The sequence below is a fragment of the Saccopteryx bilineata genome, chromosome 1 (genome assembly GCF_036850765.1).
Source record: "Saccopteryx bilineata isolate mSacBil1 chromosome 1, mSacBil1_pri_phased_curated, whole genome shotgun sequence".
Lineage (NCBI taxonomy): Eukaryota > Metazoa > Chordata > Mammalia > Chiroptera > Emballonuridae > Saccopteryx > Saccopteryx bilineata.
The window spans coordinates 405,427,486-405,447,944 of record NC_089490.1 but is presented as its reverse complement, the minus strand read 5'-3'; the positions used below and the strand labels follow the sequence as shown (position 1 = coordinate 405,447,944).

The following is a 20,459-nucleotide window of genomic DNA, read 5'->3' as shown; positions in this document are numbered from 1 at the left end:
CGACGCTCTACCGCTGAGCCAACCGGCCAGGGCCTGCAAAGAATAAATTTAAAACATATATTAAATAGCACCAATATCTTACGCGTCAAGATGTTTAAATATAAGGCACTTAAGAAATGGCTGTATAGACCTGGGGTGGCACAGAGGATAAAGTGTCGGCCTAGAACACTGATTGCTGGTTGGAAACCCCGGGCTTGCCTGGTCAAGGTCAAGGCACATATGGGAGTTGATCCTTCCTGCTCCTCCCCCCGTTCTCTTTCTCCTCTCTAAAATGTTAAATAGACTTACACATTTTTCTAAAAAAATAAAAAATTTAAAAAATGTAAAATCCTAAAAATTATTTTTCTAAAATGGCTCTGTAAACTGTCCCCCATGCCTCACCTGAGATGATCTAGTGCTAGCCCAGGACAGCTGCAGGCTTGCCTGTCACTGAACTGATCGTACATTTCACCCACTTAATGTCACATTCTGTTCAGGGCATGCGGACAACACAGTAACTCGGAGATCAAGGAGTTGGTGGGGACAGAAGACAACCATCAACCCCTCCTGCCCACAGTGCCTAGAAGAGGGTCTGTGGAATGGGACTCCACCCCGCACAATAAGGGGGTCCATTCCCGAGCAGATTAGGGACCCTGGGTAACCTTAGGACCTGCTACAGGTCAGCCACACTGGCCACAAGGAGTCCCGGACGGGCCGTGTCCAGCAAAGAAGCTCTCTTGGTGCACGGACCTCCCACTGGAAGCTTCACACGAAATCCATGCAGACAAGAAAGGGGCTGAGCCCCGTCTGGGATTCATGAAGCTTCCAATGGGATCAGACCCAGGAGAGAAGATCACCCCTCCCCATTCAGGATGCTGCTTAAAGTCACACCCTGTGCCCAGAGGTTACTCTACTTTGGGGTCTCTGCATGCCTCCCTAAGATATTTTCAGCAACCAAGTGGTTTATAATATTGTGCAATTCCTCATGGAGCTCCATTTTATGAAGGGCCGCCATGAGTGTGAACGGGGACGCGTCCCTTCCCAGCCTGTTCTTCCAGCGGACGAGCATCTTGTAACATTGTTCCGTCAGATTCCCTGGGTTCTCGTGTTCACAAATATCAATGTCATTTTCTCCGAGTCCGACAAGCCTCATGAACATCTTCCAGTCTTTCGCTGGAACCTTACGTACAAATTCATAACAGATCTTATTCTTAGCTGAGAAAACAGAAATGAGAAAGGAAGACTTGGTTACAATTCTGGAAGGCTCACGGAGCGTCGCTGTAACCGTTCCCACCTTCCTCCAGGCCTGGCTCCGCCGGCACACCATGGCACCGGGGAGGGAGGCCCTGGGCCACCCAGGCTGACCTAGAAGAAATGCAGGGGCTATGGGACCAGGTGACCGTGGTTAGCCCTGACCTGCCATGGCTCTCGACCTGCCTGTTCCTCATTCACTCTGCAGCCAGTGAGCCGGTATCCCGGAATGCCGAACAGGGCGGGATAAGGAGTCTGCTGGGGTCGGCCCCGCCCTTCCTCCCACCTCACCAGAGTGGCCGTGAGGCGTCAGGACAGAAGGCTGATGCCAGGGGCCCAGTATAGGATCTGACACCTGGGGCTGAGTTCTGTGGCCTCACTGGGCTGTGGACCGTCCGATATCTAAGTCTATAAAGAGGGTGGATCCCCACAGCTGTCAGAGAGGATGAGATGAGAAATAGCACCAGGCTATTTACATAATTCCCCTTTCCAGAATTCAGACATTATATCTTGACATTCACACCAAACAAGAAAGAGTTACACCTCATCAGTCACTATAACTGAAGAATTTGAATGACTTACCATCACAGGACGTGTCCTTCAGAAAATATTGTTGTTTATATTGCTGCAGAGAAAAGACAATGAAATTGTACCGGGAGAAGACACCTGTGTGAACACTTGCAGGAAATTCACAGAAAACTAAAGTGTCATTGGGTCTGTGTGGCAGCAGTGGGTGGGGACAGGGCAGCCTTTGTGACCACACTCCAGAAGTCACCAGCTGTCCCCCCAGGGGGAGCAGGGAGCTCACAGCCACCTGCCTCTGTGTCACACTCCCCCAGGACACGGCCTGGGCCTGGGGCAACACTGCGTTGTCCCTCTGCCCCAGCTCTGGAGGGCGAGGGTCCAGGGCCCGGATGCTCTGAGTGTCCCCCTGACCCCTCCCAGACCCGGGCCCAGGGGAGACGCCTGGACCAGAACCTCCCTCACGGCCTCGGATGGAACCAGCCCTGCCGACACCTCGACCTTGGACATCCTGTCTCCCGAACTGGGACAGTGAACTTGTGGTGTTTACGCTGCCTGGTCTGTGTGCTCTGCCGTGGTCGCCCCAGGAAACCCAGACAAGAACAGACGAGAGCACAGAGGGAGCAGTTACCACAGCCCTGCACACAGTAGGTGCTCTATAAACGCAGGCCGCACTGTTACGCAGACCCTCCCAGGGAGCTCACTCACCTGCTCCAGGTGCCTGAGGGAGGCTGCCGCCTCGGCCTGACCCTGCAGCCCCGGGGCCGGGGGAGCAGCAGTTTGCAGCTCCTGCTCTGGGGCTGCCTGGCTTCCTCCGGCCACCACCTCCTGCAGCTCAGTGTCCTCCCCAGGCTCCTCTGAGGGTCCTGGGCGAGTCCCGGCCCCAGGTGCCAGGGCTGAGTCCCCCTCCTGCAGCAGTGGTGTTGTGGCCTCGCCCGGGGCAGGTGGGCCCCTCTCAGGGTCCGTAGCCGGCAGTGTGCTGAGCTGGATGGTACCCAGTGACTAAAAAACAAAGTCATGCTTTTTGTGACAGGATTCAGTAGCACAGTCTGATACAAGCCAGTTTAGGGGGACAGAAATGACAAGGTGTCTGGTAGACCACCAGGGCCGTGCACTTTCACTGAAGAGTGCTTCACGGGGTCAGGGTCCAGCTCTGTCCCCAGCTCCCTGGGGGTTCCCCAAACGTGTCTCTCTTTTTTTTTTTTCCCAAACGTGTCTCTTATGGGCTGAATGGTGACTCCAAAAGGGATGTCCACATCCTAAACCCTAGCCGGGACCTGAGAAGGGGTCTTATTTGGAATGGAGTCTATGCAGATGAGGCCACACGGGATGACAGTGTCCCTAATCCCTGTGATGAGGGAGTGTCCCCAGAGAGAGCTACTCAGAGACACAGAGTCACTCGGGGGAGGGGGCCAGGTGAGGACGGAGGCGGAGACCAGAGTGATGTGTCCACAGCCAAGGAACAGCAGGACTGCTGGCAGCCAGCAGAAGAGGTGAGGGGAGGGGCGGGAAGGACCCCCCAGGGCCTGGGAAGGAGCCAACTCCCCCACATGGATTGCAGACTTCTGGCCTCCACAGTGGGCAGACAGGGAGGCCCTGTGTTTAAAGCCACACGTTTGGGGTTATCTGTTTCGACAGCCCTGGGGAACCCGGACACAGCCCTGTGCCCTCAGTGTCTCAGTTTCCACTCCGGGGTCTAGACCAGCAGAGATGAAGTCGTCTCTAGCACAACGTTTAGGATCTGCTGAGGGGGTGCAGATGGTTCCGCAAATGCTGAGGTGTGTATATGGGGGGACCCCGGCTGCCTCCTGCCACCCTGGGGACTCTCTGCGGTCCTCAAGGTCTGACGACCCGACCGCAACACTCTCAGGAATACTCACACGGCTGCCTGGCTCACTCGACTTTTCTGAAAATCAAAAAGAAAAGGAAATGAAAATGCTGTCATGCACCACATAACAACGTTTCAGTCAATGACAGGCCACATGCCTGACCGGGTGACAGAGCAGTGGATAGAGCGTTGGCCTTGTATGCTCAAGACCAGGTTTGAAACCCAAAGGTCACTGGCGTTAGCACGGGCACACCAGCTCAAGTGCGGGCCACTGTCTTGACCATTGGATCATAGACATGACCCCATGGTGGCTGGTTTAAGCCCAAAGAACGCTGGCTTGAGCAAGGGGACATTGGCTCGGCGAGAGTCCTCCCGGTCAAGGCACATGCGAGAAAACAATCAATGCACAAGTCAAGAGTTGCAATGAAGACTTGACATTTCTCATCTTTCTATTGTACCTTCCTGTCTGTCTGTCTGTCTGTCTCTCTGCCTCTCTATCTCTCCCTCTGTCTCTCTCTCTCTCTCTCAGTAAAATAAATAAATAAATAAATAGGCCTTCCTAGCACTCTCTAGCAAAGAAAAACATTTAAGAACAATAAAAAACGAAAGGCCACACAGATAACTGAGCAAGCACTGGAATACAATGGAGCTGAAACCATCCTATCACCTGGTGACATGGTCCTGCCATGGGGCCACATGTCATTTCTCCCAAGGTTGGGGAGACTCAGGTGTGAACAAACCTACCTAGTTGCCAGCAGCACTGAAATGTAGCAGATACGATTATATACAGTAGCCATGCCGAACAATACAGAGCAACTATGTTACTGCTTTATGGACGCACTAGACTCAGCTCATGAGATGAAGCTGCCCTGTGTGATTTAATCTGCTGTCTGCACAGTAACGTGCTTGCAGGTCTGAAGCCCAGGTGCGACGGGCTACACCACACAGCCTGGTACAGGCTCTACCCTCCAGGTGCCCGGGCCCTATGTCATGTTTACACAAAGATGAAATCGCCTAGGGACACGCTGATCAGAGCATGTCCCGTCATCACGCAGCAGATGACTATGACTGATGTAACTGGACAAGGACTTCTACGGAGGAAATGCCTGCATTCAAAACAAAGGAAATGTACTTACTTTTCCAGAAAGTGGCCAAGCAGTGCAAAGCCTTCAGCCCTGCACACAAGGGGGAGTACCCAGTGAGTGAGCACGCTCAGTGCTCTCACCTCCCCGACCCCCTGTGGGGAGCTCCAGCCTCCTCCAGCTTCCTGGCCAGGAAACCCGGACACCCTGCCCCTGCCCGCTGCCCTGGGATGCTGGTCTGAGCCCTGAGCCTGGTCCAGGCACATGGCACACGGCGCCCTGCCCAGAGCACCAGCTCAGGCACGAGGACCCCTGAGTGAGGAAGTGAGCGCAGCTCTGTTTTAAATGAAGAACGCCCCGCCTAGCACCTCCTGCGGTTCCTGACCTGGTTGCTGACCTGTGTCCCCTGCGGGGCAGCGCGGACTCTACTCTACCTGGTCTTCTACAGCAGCGGATGCCGATGCCGATGCCGATGCCGATGCCGATGAGGAGGCAGATGACAGAGATGATGGGCACCCCCACTTTTACAAAGGAGGAGGAGCTCTCAGCAGAACCACTGGCTGGGTTTCCTGGAAGGGGGCAGACAGAGAGAGCCGTAGTCAGGTAAGCATGTCACCCCCCAAGGGACACGTTAGACAAGGAAATGCCTGCTTTCGGAGCTGGAACGGTTCTCCACGTCCAGGCCCCGAGTCTCTCTGGGTGGAGGCAGGACAGGCTCATCTGTCCGGCTCGCAGATGAGGACCCAAATGTGAAGGCAGTACCAAGTCAGTCCCACAAGAGTGGCCAAGATTGTGGTGTCCCATTAAAGGGCTCTAGTTTGAGTGGTCACTTCCTCCTGGGCCGGCAGGAGGCAAAGCCTGGCGGCCGGAGAGAGGGGGACGACAGCTGGTCCTGAGTAGAGCAGAGCCCGGCCACAGCGGCCCAGGGGACAGGCCAGAGCCCACCCCCAGGGGAGGTCTGTTGAGACCACTCTGGTGCCCTGTCCTCACGCTGGTGACATTACAGCACCAACAGGAGGCACAGACAGAAAAGCTACAGGCCAATCGGAGCGTGGACACGTGGCCACCCCACGAGAACAGAGGGACGTAGGACTCTTCCACATGAAGCCACTGATGCTCCAATGGCTTCTCTTTAGAATCAGATCAGGCCCTAACGAATATATCTTATTTTGGCATTAAGATATTCTTTAAATGGATGATTTCAAATCATTTTATGGAAATCGACAAGCTAATTCAGAACTATAAATTGATACCCCAAAGTACAAGAGCAGCTCCGAGAATACTGTGGAAATATGGTGTCATGTCCAAGGACAGATAGAAAGTCCCAGATGGACGTACTCAGGCGCTTGGTTTACGACCAGGTGACACCGAGACTGGGGGAAGGGTCGATGTTCCCCACACGGTGCTCCGTCATCTGTGTGTGTGTGCACAAACCACATGGAGCCACAACACCTGCCTCACACCACGAACACACCAATGCCAGCGTCATTGTCAGATGAAATAAGAAAGATTCTGCGATCATATGAGCAACATCTTGGGATAAGGAAAGACTTCTCACAGGGGATCAGAGAGCAGCAAACATAGGAAAGTGGGGACAGACCAGACCATGTTACCAGGAGGAACCTCGGTCTATCACAACCCCCCACAAACTGGTACAGAGGTACCCTGACTGGGAGGAGACATTTCTAGAATAAAGGGTCTGCATCCTGAGTTATAAATGAGAAACAATCCCTGATACAACCATGAAACCCACATAAAAATGGGCACGGGCCTTGCCCAGACTTAACCCAAGAGGCACAGGCTTTCGGGCCCCCTGCACCCCCGTCCCCGCCTGGGCCCTGGAGCGGCTTCCTACCTGGCTCTGGGTTTCTGTCCGTGGCACACACAGTATCCATGGTGGCATTGCATGTCTGGAGGGTGGCACCTTTACATCTGACCAGAAAGAGGGAGGAAACCTGAGTGTGATCTCCGGGCTCAGGCCCCGCCCAGGCCCCGGGACCTCCCCCCGCCCTGGGCTCTCGGTGCCTGGCATTCCCCAGCTATCTGGCCCAGTGTGCTCCAAAGAGAGCAGAACCTGGGAATGCTCGGTGGTTCCCGGGGAAGGGGTCCCGCTCCACCTGCTCCTAGAAAAAGCTGTGTGGTGCGAGTGTGGACCTGCGGTCACCACATCTCTTCCAAGAGGGAAGACGGTCCACAGCTGGAGCCCACGGAGAAGGGCACAGGCGAGCGAGTAGAGAGAAGCCAGAGCCCTGAGCAGACCAGACCTGCAGGCAGCTCTGACTGTACACTTGTCAGGCACATGAGTGAGCCCGCCGGTCAGCCTGGCCGACGTGTACTACGGGGCCTCCAATGCACCCCACAGACTGCACTGTTCTGCAAGTGCTCTCTCCACCTCTGGGTTATCTCCCTGGAAGATTCCCCCAAGCCCAGGCCCACCCAGCATCTCAGGATGAAACCTTATTTGGAAGCAGGGTCTTTGTAGACATGCTCTAGTCAGGTGAGCTCATACCGGAGTAAGGCAGGTCTTAACCAATGACCATGGCCCTTCAAGACAGCAGTCTGTATGCAGAGAGCAGTCTGTATGCAGAGAGCAGTCCATATGCAGAGAGCAGTCTATATGCATAGATCAGTCCATATACAGAGAGCAGTCTATATGCAGAGAGCAGTCTATATGCAGAGAGCAGTCCATATACAGAGAGCAGTCCATATGCATAGATCAGTCCATATACAGAGAGCAGTCTATATGCAGAGAGCAGTCCATATACAGAGAGCAGTCTATATGCAGAGAGCAGTCTATATGCAGAGCGTTCTAGATGCAGAGAGCAGTCTATATGCAGAGAGCAGTCTATATGCAGAGCGTTCTAGATGCAGAGAGCAGTCTATATGCAGAGAGCAGTCTATATGCAGAGGTCAGTCTATATGCAGAGAGCAGTCTATATGCAGAGCGTTCTAGATGCAGAGAGCAGTCTATATGCAGAGAGCAGTCTATATGCAGAGAGCAGTCTATATGCAGAGAGCAGTCTATATGCAGAGCGTTCTAGATGCAGAGAGGAGACAGCACACGGAGAGGGTGACGTGCAGACAGAGGCAGAGGTCAGAGCAATGCGTCTAGGAGCACAGGGGCACCAAGGAGCGCTGGCCCCACCCAAAGCTGAGAGCCGCAGAGGCCGGAAGGATCCTCCCCAGAGCCTTCGGAGGGAGCGTGGCCCTGCCACACCTGGACGGCGGACTCCCGGTCTGCAGAACTGCAGGAGAGTCATTCCTGTTGGTTTTGAAAGTGTCCAGTTGTGGTGCTTTGATACAGATGGACCCGGGACACGCACGCAGTGACAATGGTCATTCCTGGGACACAGTTCTGCCTTTCTCCCAGCCCAGAGCTCCCATCCTCTGGAACTTTGTATGGCTTTCGTCCTCCCTCCCTCCCCACCTTGCTGCAGAGACCTGTCTGTAAAGGCAGCTCTGCGCCCTCTGCCCCTCATGGAACCGTCACTGTCCATGTGCTGACTGACTCCAGCACTGCTGGGGCTTGAGCCCGCAGTTCCACCTGCAGACTGCAGGGGGCACTGTTGTCTGTGGAATCAGGGGATCTAGGAGTCAGTGGATGAACTGAGTCAGCCCTGCCATTTGCTTGATTTAATCTACAGAATGGCTCCTCCTGGTGGCTGGTGCTACCATTTCACAGATGGGGAAACCCAGGGGGCAGCTGCATAAGTGACCCACAGAGGACAAGTGGTGGATGGGGGAGCTGGACCCAGGTTGTTGGATGGCCCCGTGCCCCAAGGCTGACACACCTGGTACAGCGATTGCAGTTCTCTGTGCAGTCCTCGGAGTCGCAGTAGGTCCCGGTCTTACACTGACACCGCCGGTCTCTGCGCGGGTCGCAGTCACTCACCATCTCCTGGTCGTCTAGAGGGAAGGCAGGGGGTCAGTCACCAGGGCTGGGACTCTGTCCCTGGCTATGCTGGCATGTCTGGCCCCTTAGTCACCGGAACTGACCTGCTCACTCCGTCCTTTCTAACGTTTAGGGACGAGGTAACAATCAGGCTGGATTTCCTGCAACTGGGGTGACTGTGGAGGAGCAAGAAGGACCGAGCCACACCTCAGAGACACCCCAGATTATTCCTGTCTGCTCCTTTGCTATGAGTATTGCCAGCAGCACACAGAGAACGGACCGCAGAGAACCCCTTGCACCCACACCCACTGGGACAGCTCTGCGGTCACACTGATGACACCCTTCCAGGCACAGGGGCGACCGCCGCAGCACGCCAGACCTCCTCCCACGCTGACGCTTTACAGACAGGCAGGGTTTCCAAACACCTCTGTCCAGCTGCCTCGTCCTCCCTTCTGACCCACTGGAAGAACCATGAGCTACATGTGACATGAAATAAACATGAGAGGGACCACAGCCCAGTCTGAGACCAAGACCGTCACCCACACGCCTGGGGTCCCGACCCCACACCCCGAATCAGCCCTCTGTGAATTCTACCACTAGCCCCACGTCAGTGTGGCCGAAGGGACCATGCTGGGCACACCGCCCACTCCTTTGGGACTCAGTCCTGTTACAGGGTCCAGTCTTACTGGAGGACACTGTGCAAACTCACACGGGATTTATACCCACTCCTCTGTCAGTGGACACTGGGTGGCTCCTCATGATGCCATTACATACTGTCCCCAGTGTCAGCGGACATGGGGAAGAGCCAGCCCAGTGGGAGACTGAGACAGGGACGGGTGGTGGGCAGTGGCGTAGGTACCCTTTGAACTCGTGATACCGAGCTGAGCCGTCTTCTTGTCTCTTCAAATCTTAGTATGTGGGTACCCGGTGCTAGCTTGTGTTCATGCTGTCAGTGTATCAAGTTTCATGAATATTCCTGTTTTTTCCTTTTCCTCCCTCCTTTCCTCCTTCCCTCCCTCCTTCCCTCCCTCCCTCCCTCCTTCCTTCCTTCCTTCCTTCCTTCCTTCCTTCCTTCCTTCCTTCCTTCCTTCTTTCCTTCCTTCCTTCCTTTTTGTGACAGAGTCAGAGAGAGGGACATATAGGGACAGACAGACAGGAAGAGAGAGAGATGAGAAGCATCAATTCTTTGTTGTGGCACCTTAGTTATTGATTGCTTTCTCATATATGCCTTGACCAGATAGGGGGGCACAGCACATTGAATGAGCCCTTGCTCAAGCCAGCAACCTTGGGCTCAAGCTGGTGACCTCAGAGTTTCGAATCTGGGTCCTCCACTGTACCACTGCCTGGTCAGGCTTCCCATTTTTTCAGAAATAAAATGTATACGGCCCTGGCCAGATAGCAGAGGTTGCAGGTTCAATCCCTGGTCACAGCACAGACAGGAACAGCTTGATGTTCCTGTCTCTCTCTCTCTCTCTCTCTCTTTCCCTCCCTTACACTTTTACTGAAACCAATCAAAACTATTTTAAAATTTTTTTTATTTATCACGTTAGAGAAGAGAGAAAGAGAGATAAAGAGAGAGACAGAAGGGGGGGGAGGAACAGGAAGCATCAACTCCTATATGTGCCTTGACCGGGCAAGCCCAGGGTTTTGAACCAGCAACCTCAGCATTCCAGGTTGATGCTTGATCCACTGCACCACTACAGTGTCAGGCTAATCAATAAATATTTTTTAAAAATAAAAATAAGCCCTGGCTGGTTGGCTCAGTGGCAGAGCATCAGCCCAGTCTATGGGTGTGCTGGGTTCAATTCTTGGTCAAGGCACACAAGAGAAGTGCCCATCTGCTTCTCTCTCTACTCCCTCCCTCACTTCTCTCTCTCCACCTCCTACACCCATGGCTGGATTGGAGCGAGTTGGCCCCGGGCACTGAGGATGGCTCCAAGGCCTCTGCCTCAGGCACTAAGAAGTGCTCGGTTACTGAGCAACGGAGCAACGCCCCAGATGGGCAGAACATAGCCCCGTAGAGGGCTTGCCGGATGGATCCTGGTGGTGGTGCATGCTGGAGTCTGTCTCTCTGCCTTCCCTCCTCTCACTGAATAAAGAAATAAAACATAAAATTGTCGGAATGAGGTGCACACCCTGTGCTGAGATTTTCCTTCAGAATGCACTGATCCTGACATTCTCTCCCTGTAACTGACATCTTTGAAACGTTGTATCTTCTTTCTCATCCTCTTATCCTCAGAGTTTTGAGATTTTCTTAAATGTTGTTTGCTCACATAAACACCCAACACATCCTCTGTTAGATTAATTCTAAAGTTATCTTATTTTTTGCTTTTGTAAAAAATAATCATATCTTTTCTCTACAGTTATATATTTTAAATTTTTATTTATTTATTTTATTTTTTACACACAGAGAGTCAGAGAGAGGGATAGACAGGAACGAAGAGAGATGAGAAGCATCAATCATTAGTTTTTCATTGCGCATTGCAACACCTTAGTTGTTCATTGATTGCTCTCTCATACGTGCCTTGACCGCGGGCCTTCAGCAGACCGAGTAACTCCTTGCTGGAGCCAGCGACCGTGGGTTCAAGCTGGTGGGCTTTTCCTCAAACCAGATGAGCCTGCGCTCAAGCTGGCAACCTCGGGGTCTCGAACCCGGGTCCTCTGCATCCCAGTCCGACGCTCTATCCACTGCACCACCACCTGGTCAGGCTACAGTTATATTTTTAAAACCACTTTGTTGCTGATATATGGAACCTGAGGCAAACGTCTGTGTGCTATTCTTGTAGACGGCAGCTCTGAAATCCTTCTAGCTACGTGGGTTCTTTAACTGCAGACACGTATTGTCCTGGTAAACATGCCCCTGTGATGGGGACCTGACAACCCCATCACCCTGCTCATCTGTAATGACTGCTCTTGGGGTGAGCTCTACAGCCTGGTAGAAGGGGTGTGTGCTTTAAAATCCAAAGAATGCCTGACCGGGTTGTGGTGCAGTGGATAGAGCATCAGACTGGGATGCAGAGGACCCAGGTTCGAGACCCGAGGTCACCAGCTTGAGCGTGGGCTCATCTGGTTTGAGCAAAAGCTCACCAGCTTGAACCCAAGATCGCTGGCTCTAGCAAGGGGTTACTCGGTCTGGTGAAGGCCCGCGGTCAAGGCACATTTGAGAAGGCAATCAATGAACAACTAAGGTGTTGCAATGCACAATGAAAAACTAATGATTGATGCTTCTCATCTCTCTGTTCCTGTCTGTCTGTCCCTGTCTATCCCTCTCTCTGACTCACGCTTTGTCTCTGTAAAAAATAAATAAATAAATAAACTCCAAAGGACCCCGCATGCCTGAGAACAGCGTACTTACCATGCCGGCACCGGGAACACCTTCGGCATTCGCTCTCCCTATTGTGGTAGGGCATGAAGGTGTCGGGTGGGCACGGACTGCACTGTGTGAGGTGCTCCATGTCACAGGGTTGGCTGACAAAGTAGCCTGTGGGAGGGGTGGGGACATACGTAAGATTGCGGCTTGAGAAACAGACTCACCTGGTCGCTGAGGCCTCTGCCCCAGGAGGTCCCTCAGCACCTGACGGCCAGTCCCCAGCACAGCGCCAACCCTCACCTCCTAGCTCCTCGGAATGTTCTGGACGGAAACCTGGCCCCAAGCATCCCAGGACCTGGGAACCTGAGTCAGCCCAGGTGTTCCCGATACCCTGCAGCTCGGGCAGGAGGGGTTCTCAGGGTGCACTGGGGCCCAGCTCAGGCAGGAGGGGTTCTCAGGGTGCACTGGAGCCCAGCTCGGGCAGGAGGGGTTCTCAGGGTGCACTGGGGCCCAGCTCGGATAGGAGGGGTTCTCAGGGTGCACTGGAGCCCAGTTCAGGAAGGAGGGGTTCTCAGGGTGCACTGGGGCCCAGCTCGGGCAGGAGGGGTTCTCAGGGTGCACTGGGGCCCAGCTCGGGCAGGAGGGGTTCTCAGGGTGCACTGGGGCCCAGCTCGGGCAGGAGGGGTTCTCAGGGTGCACTGGGGCCCAGCTCGGGCAGGAGGGGTTCTCAGGGTGCACTGAAGCCCAGCTCGGGCAGGAGGGGTTCTCAGGTTGCACTGGGGCCCAGCTCGGGCAGGAGGGGTTCTCAGGGTGCACTGGAGCCCAGCTCGGGCAGGAGGGGTTCTCAGGGTGCACTGGAGCCCAGCTCGGGCAGGAGGGGTTCTCAGGGTGCACTGGGGCCCAGCTCGGGCAGGAGGGGTTCTCAGGGTGCACTGGGGCCCAGCTCGGGCAGGAGGGGTTCTCAGGGTGCACTGAAGCCCAGCTCGGGCAGGAGGGGTTCTCAGGGTGCACTGGGGCCCAGCTCGGGCAGGAGGGGTTCTCAGGGTGCACTGGAGCCCAGCTCGGGCAGGGGGGGTTCTCAGGGTGCACTGGGGCCCAGCTCGGGCAGGAGGGGTTCTCAGGGTGCACTGGGGCCCAGCTCGGGCAGGAGGGGTTCTCAGGGTGCACTGGGGCCCAGCTCGGGCAGGAGGGGTTCGCAGGGAGCACACTGGATCCCAGCCGACCTCCTGTGCCTCTACCCACCTGGGGCCACTCAGCAACTTCCGGGACAGTTTCCTGTGGAGCCTGGAGACCTAGAAACAGGTGCTGGGCCCGCAGGAACCCGGAGGACTAGCTCCCGCCTTGTGCAAAGACTGTCCCTGAGGCTATAACAACGTGCCGTTTGCATGCATGTTGAGAGCTCAAAGGTTTCATGTTAGACAAACTGTGCCTTTTATTCATAGGTGTACATACGTGTGTGCAGTGTATTACAGGTATGTGTGCACACGGGTGTGTGCCTGCATAGATACGCATACCTGTAGAAGTGTGTACTGTATGGACTGGTGGTGTGTGAGCAGCCGTGAGCAGTCTGGGTGTGGGGTTCAGTCCCTGAGCTGGGAGCCCCGTACGGCTCAGATTCATGGCTAAAAGGAGGCGTGTGGCGGTGTGGGTGGGGCTCAGACAGCGGGGGTGCAGGTGTGTGGCTGTGTCTTTCTAAGAGGAGACCCTAGAAGGTAGGGGCACTGATAGTGTGTGCACAGCAGCCTGTGTGTGTAGAGGGGGTGCAGGGTGGGGGCCGTGGCCTGTACCACGTTCCACAGAAGGCCCAGGAGCCTGGTCCTGACCGACAATGAGGGGATGTGGTGGGAGGGAGGGCAGAGCAGGCCCTTGGAGCCTGGGGCCCCCGCTGCGTTACGGGATAATTCAGAGCATCTTCATGATTGTGAGTGAAACTTCGTGGATTAGCTGGGCGTGCAGGCAGCGGCAGCCACTCACTAGAGCTACCGACCACAGGTGTCCTTCACACTTCCCCTGAGAGGGGGGCGCTCCTGACAGGATGCTCAGGGGGAGTGTCCACCCTGGGCACGCACCCCACTTCTGTCCTCCAAGCCCTGTGAATGCACCTCACCAATGTCAGAGTAAGCACAGAGACCCCTCTGTTCACAACAGAGCCCTGCAGTGGGTGGGTGGGTAACTGCTCAGGTGAGGCCCGCCCACCTGGTCCTCCCCACCCAGGGCGGCCTGCAGCTCTGCACAAGGGGCTGAGCCCCCACTCCCAGGTCAGGTCTGCCCAGGGCCCAGGAAGACGTCCTGACACTCACCAGGGGGGCAGAGGTCACAGCAGCGGTTCCCCAGCTCATACTGGTTAGGTTTACATTGGTTCACGTTGGTTCCTATGATCACCTTCAATCACAAAGGGAGACTGGGTTAATCAAGAGAGGCCTCTGAGCCGGATGGACGTACATGTCCCCTGCATAGACACATGTCAGCCAAGGTGGACAGCCACCCACCAAGCACTGTGCCCATCACGGGAACACAGTCTTACATGCCTGTGTCCTTGCACTTGCTCTGTGGGGCAGGTGTAACGCGGGGCCATCTGTAGTTTCCTGAGGCACATGGTCGTGGATATCGCATCCCCTGCACCTTTAGAACCAGGGCCCGCCTGCTAGGCAGCCTCGGACCTGAGTCTTTGCTCCAGGACGCAGTTGGCTGTCTCAGCAGCTGCATGGGACCTCCCTTCCTGCCTGAGTCCCCTCGTGTCCCATTCTGAGAATGCCACTCCCGCCGTCCTTACGGGACAGTGCCCGTCACCTGTCTCCCCCTTCGTCTCCCACTTGCGTCACTCAGGGTGTCCTGTGTCCTTCCTTTGAGGCTTGGCTCTAAAAACACCCAACACTAAGTTTTTCTTCCTCATTCAGCCTGATAACCCACAGATGTGTCTAACCTATGTCTATGTACAGGTGTACGTCCTGGGTGGCTCCTGTATTTAGATTTCTGTCTACCCTCTTAATTGATGTTTTTAACACCCTACTTTCTTTTTCTTTTCTTCCTTCCTGATTCTGGCTTTTACTGTCCTTCTTTGCTGTCCCCAGATGCTTTTCTCCTCTTCACTGCAAATGAAAATAGAGTCTGCTGTCAGTTTACGCTGCATTTTTGTTTGGGGAAAATGAAGGAAACAATGGAGCAGAATGAGGTGGGTAGGGAGGTTCAAGAAGAAATCCAGTTTGCAAACACCACGGGAGTAACAGAATCACAGGAATTAATGGTGAGGGATTCCGGCAAAGAGCACGTGAACTAAGTCATCACAGTCAACAAGCCAGTAAAGGGACACATCGATGTCATGAGCACTGTGTCTCTTGAGATGGTGCCTAGCTGAGACCTGACCATTGCTGGTGCAGTGGATAGAGCGTTGACCCGGGATGCTGAAGTCCCAGGTTTGAAACCCCAAGGTTGTTGGCTTGAATGTGGGATCACAGACAACATCCCATGGTCACTGGCTTGAAGCTCAAGGTCACTGGCTTGTGTTGAGCACCCCCCTTCGTTAAGGCACGTATGAGAAGCAATCAGTGACAAACTAAGGTGCCACAACTACGAGTTGATGCTTCTCATCTCTCTCTCTTCCTCTCTCTCTTGAAAAACAAAAACACACAAACACAAAAAAGCACATGCCTAACTGGGATTTATTTATTCACAAGAAACCATCAGGCAAACCCAAATTGGCAAGTATTCAATTAAATCATTGGCCGTGCTTTTCTTTTCCTTTTTTCTCTTTTTTAAGTGAGAGGAGAGGGATAGTGAGACAGACTCCTACATGTGCCTGGACCAGGATCCACCTGGCAACCCCGTCTGGGGCCGATGCTCGAATCAACTGAGCCATCCTCAGCGCCTGGGGCTGATGCTTGACACAATCATGCCTCCGGCTGCTAGAGGGAGAGAGAGAGAAGCGGGAGAGAAGCAGATGGGTGTTTCTCCTGTGTGCCCTGACCAGGGATTGAACCTGGGTCTTCTGCACGCCAGGCCAATGCCCTATCCACTGAACCAACCAGCCATGGCTGGCTGTACATTTCAACAGTGTTATTATGGTCCCAGAAGGAAAGGCAGACTGAGGAAGGGCTCCAGTCTACTCAGGACACCATGGCAACAGCTGCCCAAATACGAAGGTGGCCTGCAGACCCAATCCCAGCAGGACCCTCACGTCACCTGATCCGATCACTGCACAGCCAGGGCCTGCGATGCTGTTACCTTTGTGGCATCTGAGCGGGAGCGACACAAGTCTGTGTGCTGGTTTATTTTATTGTTTTTTTTATGGAAGGTAATTTTTAAAAGTGGGTTCAAATTCAAGGCACTTGAAAGTGACTATTTCTAGGCCTGACTGGATAGTTCAGTTGGTTAGAGCATCGTCCTGACATGACAGGGTTGCAGGTTCGATCCCTGGTCAGGGCACATATAGGAACAGAAAGATGTTCCTCTCTCCGTCCCTCCCTCCCTCCCTTCCTCTCTCGCTAAATTCAATTAAAAAAATAAACGTGACCAGCGAATACAGTGGCATTTAGTACATTTGCATCATCGTGCAATCATTTGGATTATTTTGGTAATTTCTAGAGTTATTGCAGAATGAAACATTAAAATTAAAAGCGTTCTCAAAGAGGAAAAGAGGCTCAGACAAGAGGGCGTGTCTTTGCTTTCGGGCACCCGGCCAGGCCAAGAACAGGGAGGCTATCAATCCCGCCATCTCAGCCCACGCTGGTCCTGCCGGTCCCTCCGAGTCTGGAAGAACACTGAGGGCAGCTGTGTCCTGGCCTCCAGCACCCAGGGCCCCGCCCCAGCCCCACCTGGCTGCCCCTGAAGTCGCATTTCTGGTCCCTGCCCCTCCCCACACCGCCCATTCTCCCAGCTCCTGTCCTTCCTCAGCAGCTCCCACTCCAGCCCTCCCCCTCTGAGGGTGGCCTTTGAGGGCCGCTGCTCCCTTCAGCTGCGCTGTGGTCGGCACCCTGGCGCCCAAAAGGATGCGTCCTGCATTCCAACACCCCCTGACCTCCCAGGGCACGACATGGCAAAATGTAAGCCCTCTCCCCTCAAAATTCAGCAATGAAGATAAATGCTATGTGCTGGTCGGGTAGTTCAGTCGGCTGGAGCGCCGTCCCTATACCCCAAGGTTGCGGGTTTGATCCCCGGCCAGGGCACGTACAGGAAATAAACCACCGAACGCAGAAACGGGTTGATAACAAGTTGATGTTTCCCTCTCCCTTTCTCTCTCCTTCCCTCTCTCTCTAAAATCAATTAATAGATGAAAAAGAAAAGATAGATGCCATGTAATGCAAATAGTTTTAAAAGTAACAAATCGTCAAACTCCGGTTGCTTTTTTGTTTTTGGTGGGTTTTTTTTGTTTTGTTTTGTTTTTGTATTTTTCTGAAGTTGGAAATGGGGAGGCAGTCAGACAGACTCCTGCACGCGCCCATCGGGGATCCACCCGCATGCCCACCAGGGGGCGATGCTCTGCCCATCTGGGGTGTTGCTCCATTGCAGTCAGAGGCATTCTAGCACCTGAGGCAGAGGCCACAGAGCCATCCTCAGTGCCTGGGCCAACTTTGCTCCAATGGAGCCTTGGCTGCGGAAGGGGAAGAGAGAGACAGAGAGGAAGGAGAGGGGGAGGGGTGGAGAAGCAGATGGGCGCTTCTCCTGTCTGTCCTGGCCAGGAATCAAACCCAGGACCCCTGCACGGCAGGCCGACGCTCTACCACTGAGCCAACCGGCCAGGGCCCCGGTTGCTTTTGTGAGTAAAGTTTTACTGGAACCAGCGCTGGGAGGCTCGGGCGTGAGGCTGGGAGCCGTTCAGGCCAAGTGCAGGGCTGCATTCCGAGTGAACACTGGCTAACGAGGAAAACCCCACTTTTTATTAAAAACAGTATCTTGCAGACCTAGTAGCTCAGCTGAGACCTTGTACCCGACACAGCCCGGGCAGGGTTCCATCCCTGGTCAGGGCACATAGATCCACCCCTGAATGCGCAGATAAGTGGAACAACAGATCCTCCTGTTCTTTCTCTCTACCTCAACCGCCTTCCCCTCTTTTTCAAATCAATAAATGAGAAAGACATCACCTCGCGTCCTAGGGCGGTGGGTTTCCAGGTTGTAGGTTTGAGCCCTCCCCCAGCGCTCCCGCCGCATACCAACGGCGCATGCGTCAACATCCGATTTCATCACCCGCGGAACTTCTGGCAACCGAGAGACCGTCCAGTCCTGGGACAAAATCTCCACTCAACTTCCCTCAAAATAAAGGGGGCGACATCTCGGGCCCACGCGCACGCTGCGCCAGCGTGTCTCCCACCAGGGCGCCCGCCTTCGTGTTCCGGCTCCGCAGGATCGGGGCGGAGCCGGCCGGGGTGCGCCTGGGTTCGGGGGACCCCTTAGGTCCCTTAGCCTTCCCACCCGCGCCCGACTCCCTCGGCGGCCTTGAGACCCGCAGGAGTGGGGGTGGAGGGACTCCATCTAGTCCCGGAGGAGTGGGGGCGGGGGACCCCGTTCATTCCCAGAGGAGGGGGGACCCCGTCAAGTTTCGCGAAGTGGGGGCAGGGGACCCCGTTCATTCCCAGAGGAGGGGGGACCCTGTCCAGTCCCGGAGGAGTGGGGAGCGGGGGACTCCGTTCATTCCCAGAGGAGGGGGGACCCTGTTCAGTCCCGGAGGAGTGGGGGCGGGGGACCCCGTTCATTCCCAGAGGAGGGGGGACCCCGTCAGTCCCGCAGGAGTCGGGATGGGGAGGCCTCATCCAATCCAGAACCTACTCACTCACCTGGACGGGTAGCAGCAGAAGTAATCGCCACCAAGACATGGCGCCGACTGCGGAATGAATGGGGTGACGGCCTGGGTAGGTCAGCTGACTGATGTCCGCGGGCGGAGCCGCGGGGAACTGATTTGTAGGCTGTCCCGGTCCAAAGGTGGGCGGAGCCTCTGATCCGTTCGATTCCCGACAAAGGGACTTTCCTAGTCTGGGGGGGGAGAGAGGGGCAGGCAGGCCACCCGGAGGGACCCTGGGTCAGTTTGCCGGGGCGGCCCTGACAAAGCCCCACACCCCGCGGCTTAAACCACAGACGTGCAGGGAGGGCCTCACCGTCCCGGAGGCTGGAAGTCCTGCATCAAGGTGTCGCAGATGTTTCTCTGAGCGAGAGGGACTCTGCTTCAGCCTCTCCCCGCGCCTGGGGCTGCTGACAACCATGGCGGTCCTTGTACAAGCGTCACTGTGTCTCCCTCGCCTCCCTGTCTGTGCCCGAATCTCCCCATTGGGTAAGGACAGGAGTCGCCTCGGACAGAGCCCTCTAGTCCTCTATGGCCTCACCTTTCCCCTCAACGTCACGTTCATTCAGTCCCAGCAAGAATGTAGGAGCAGTCTAAAGAGACGCCTGCTGATGTCACTTGTAGGACAGAATTTTCTTTTCTTTTTTTTTTTTTTGAGAGAGGGTGACAGACAGACAGGAAGGGAGAGAAATCAGAAGCATCAACTCCTAGTTCAGGCTCCTTAGTTGTTCACTGATTGCTTTCTCAGATGAGCCTGATTGAGAGGGGACTCCAGCCGAGCCAGTGACCCCTTGCTCAAGCCAGCGACCTTGGGTTTAAAGCCAGAGACCTTCGGGCTCAAGCCAGAGAGCATGGGATCATGTCTGTGATCCCACACTCAAACTGGTGACTTCCCAGGGTTCCAACCTGGGTCCTCAGCGTCCCACGTCCAGGCTCTATCTCCTGCACCACCACCTGGTCAGGCTCTTTTCAAATTTTTTTATTCATCTTTAGCATCATTCATGTCCATTCTTATTTCTCTGTCCGAATTTCTGAAAAATATTTCTTTCTTCTTTTCTTTCTTTTTCTTTTTTTATGCGCACACGAGAGGGGGGGGGAGAGAGAGACAGAGAGAGAGAGAGAGAGAGAGAGACAGAGAGAAGGAGCAAAGGAGCAGGAAGCATTGACTTTTCGTATGTGCCTTGACCAGGCAAGCCAAAGGTTTCGAACTGGCGACCTCAGAGTTCCAGGTTGAGGCTTTACCCACTGCGCCACCACAGGTCAGGAACCATTCACTTTTATTTTTTTAATGATTTAAAAAAAATTTTTTTTTTCTTGCCTGACCGAGCAGTGGTGCAGTGGATAGAGCGTCGGGCTGGAATGCAGAAGAACCAGGTTCGAGACCCCAAGGTTGCCAGTTTGAGCGCGGGCTCATCTGGTTTGAGCAACAGCTCACCAGCTTGGAACCAAACTCGCTGACTCGAGCAAGGGGTTACTCGGTCTGCTGAAGGCCCGCGGTCAAGGCACATATGAGAAAGCAATCAATGAACAACTAAGGTCTCGCAACAAAAAAACTGATGATTGTTGCTTCTCATCTCTCTCCGTTCCTGTCTGTCTGTCCCTGTCTATCCCTCTCTCTGACTCTCTCTCTGCCCCTGAAAAAAAAACCCCAAAAAACCAACAAACCAAAAAAACAACATTTTTTTCTTGCTTTTACACAGAGAAAGGGATGGTGGTGAAAGAAGTATCAACTCATAGTGGACACTCCATCCACTGAGCCAGCACAGGCCTGGCAGGCATCATTCACTTTTTTTTTTTTTTTTTTGATGGGCTGTCATCTTTAATTC

General features: G+C 54.4%; 1 protein-coding gene across 2 annotated transcripts; it reads right to left on the bottom strand.

The window, feature by feature from the left end:
* Positions 1 to 462: 462 nt before the first annotated feature.
* On the bottom strand, positions 463 to 18,684 carry LOC136319045 (tumor necrosis factor receptor superfamily member 10B-like). Of its 2 annotated transcripts, XM_066252308.1 has the most exons (12): positions 18,632 to 18,684; positions 17,942 to 18,080; positions 14,165 to 14,246; positions 11,910 to 12,035; positions 8,454 to 8,568; positions 6,518 to 6,594; positions 5,097 to 5,231; positions 4,717 to 4,755; positions 3,633 to 3,658; positions 2,461 to 2,754; positions 1,813 to 1,855; positions 463 to 1,194 (listed from the first exon to the last, which is right to left on the bottom strand). In XM_066252308.1, exons 2-12 carry the CDS (start codon positions 18,029 to 18,031, stop codon positions 890 to 892), a joined length of 1,332 nt encoding a protein of 443 aa, XP_066108405.1. In that variant the 5' UTR covers positions 18,032 to 18,080; positions 18,632 to 18,684; the 3' UTR covers positions 463 to 889. The 2 variants fall into 2 exon arrangements, with proteins under 2 accessions (XP_066108405.1, XP_066108406.1); XM_066252309.1 differs by lacking the exon at positions 4,717 to 4,755.
* Positions 18,685 to 20,459: the final 1,775 nt, after the last annotated feature.

Excerpts from the sequence above, each read along its gene's own strand:
- LOC136319045 (XM_066252308.1), bottom strand. The coding sequence starts at position 18,031 with ATGTTGACGCATGCGCCGTTGGTATGCGGCGGGAGCGCTGGGGGAGGG. Across the intron at positions 6,595-8,453 it reads AACTGCAATCGCTGTACCAG|ATGTAAAGGTGCCACCCTCC; the intron begins GTGTGTCAGCCT and ends CTTTCTGGTCAG. Across the intron at positions 5,232-6,517 it reads GGACAGAAACCCAGAGCCAG|GAAACCCAGCCAGTGGTTCT; the intron begins GTAGGAAGCCGC and ends GCCCCCTTCCAG.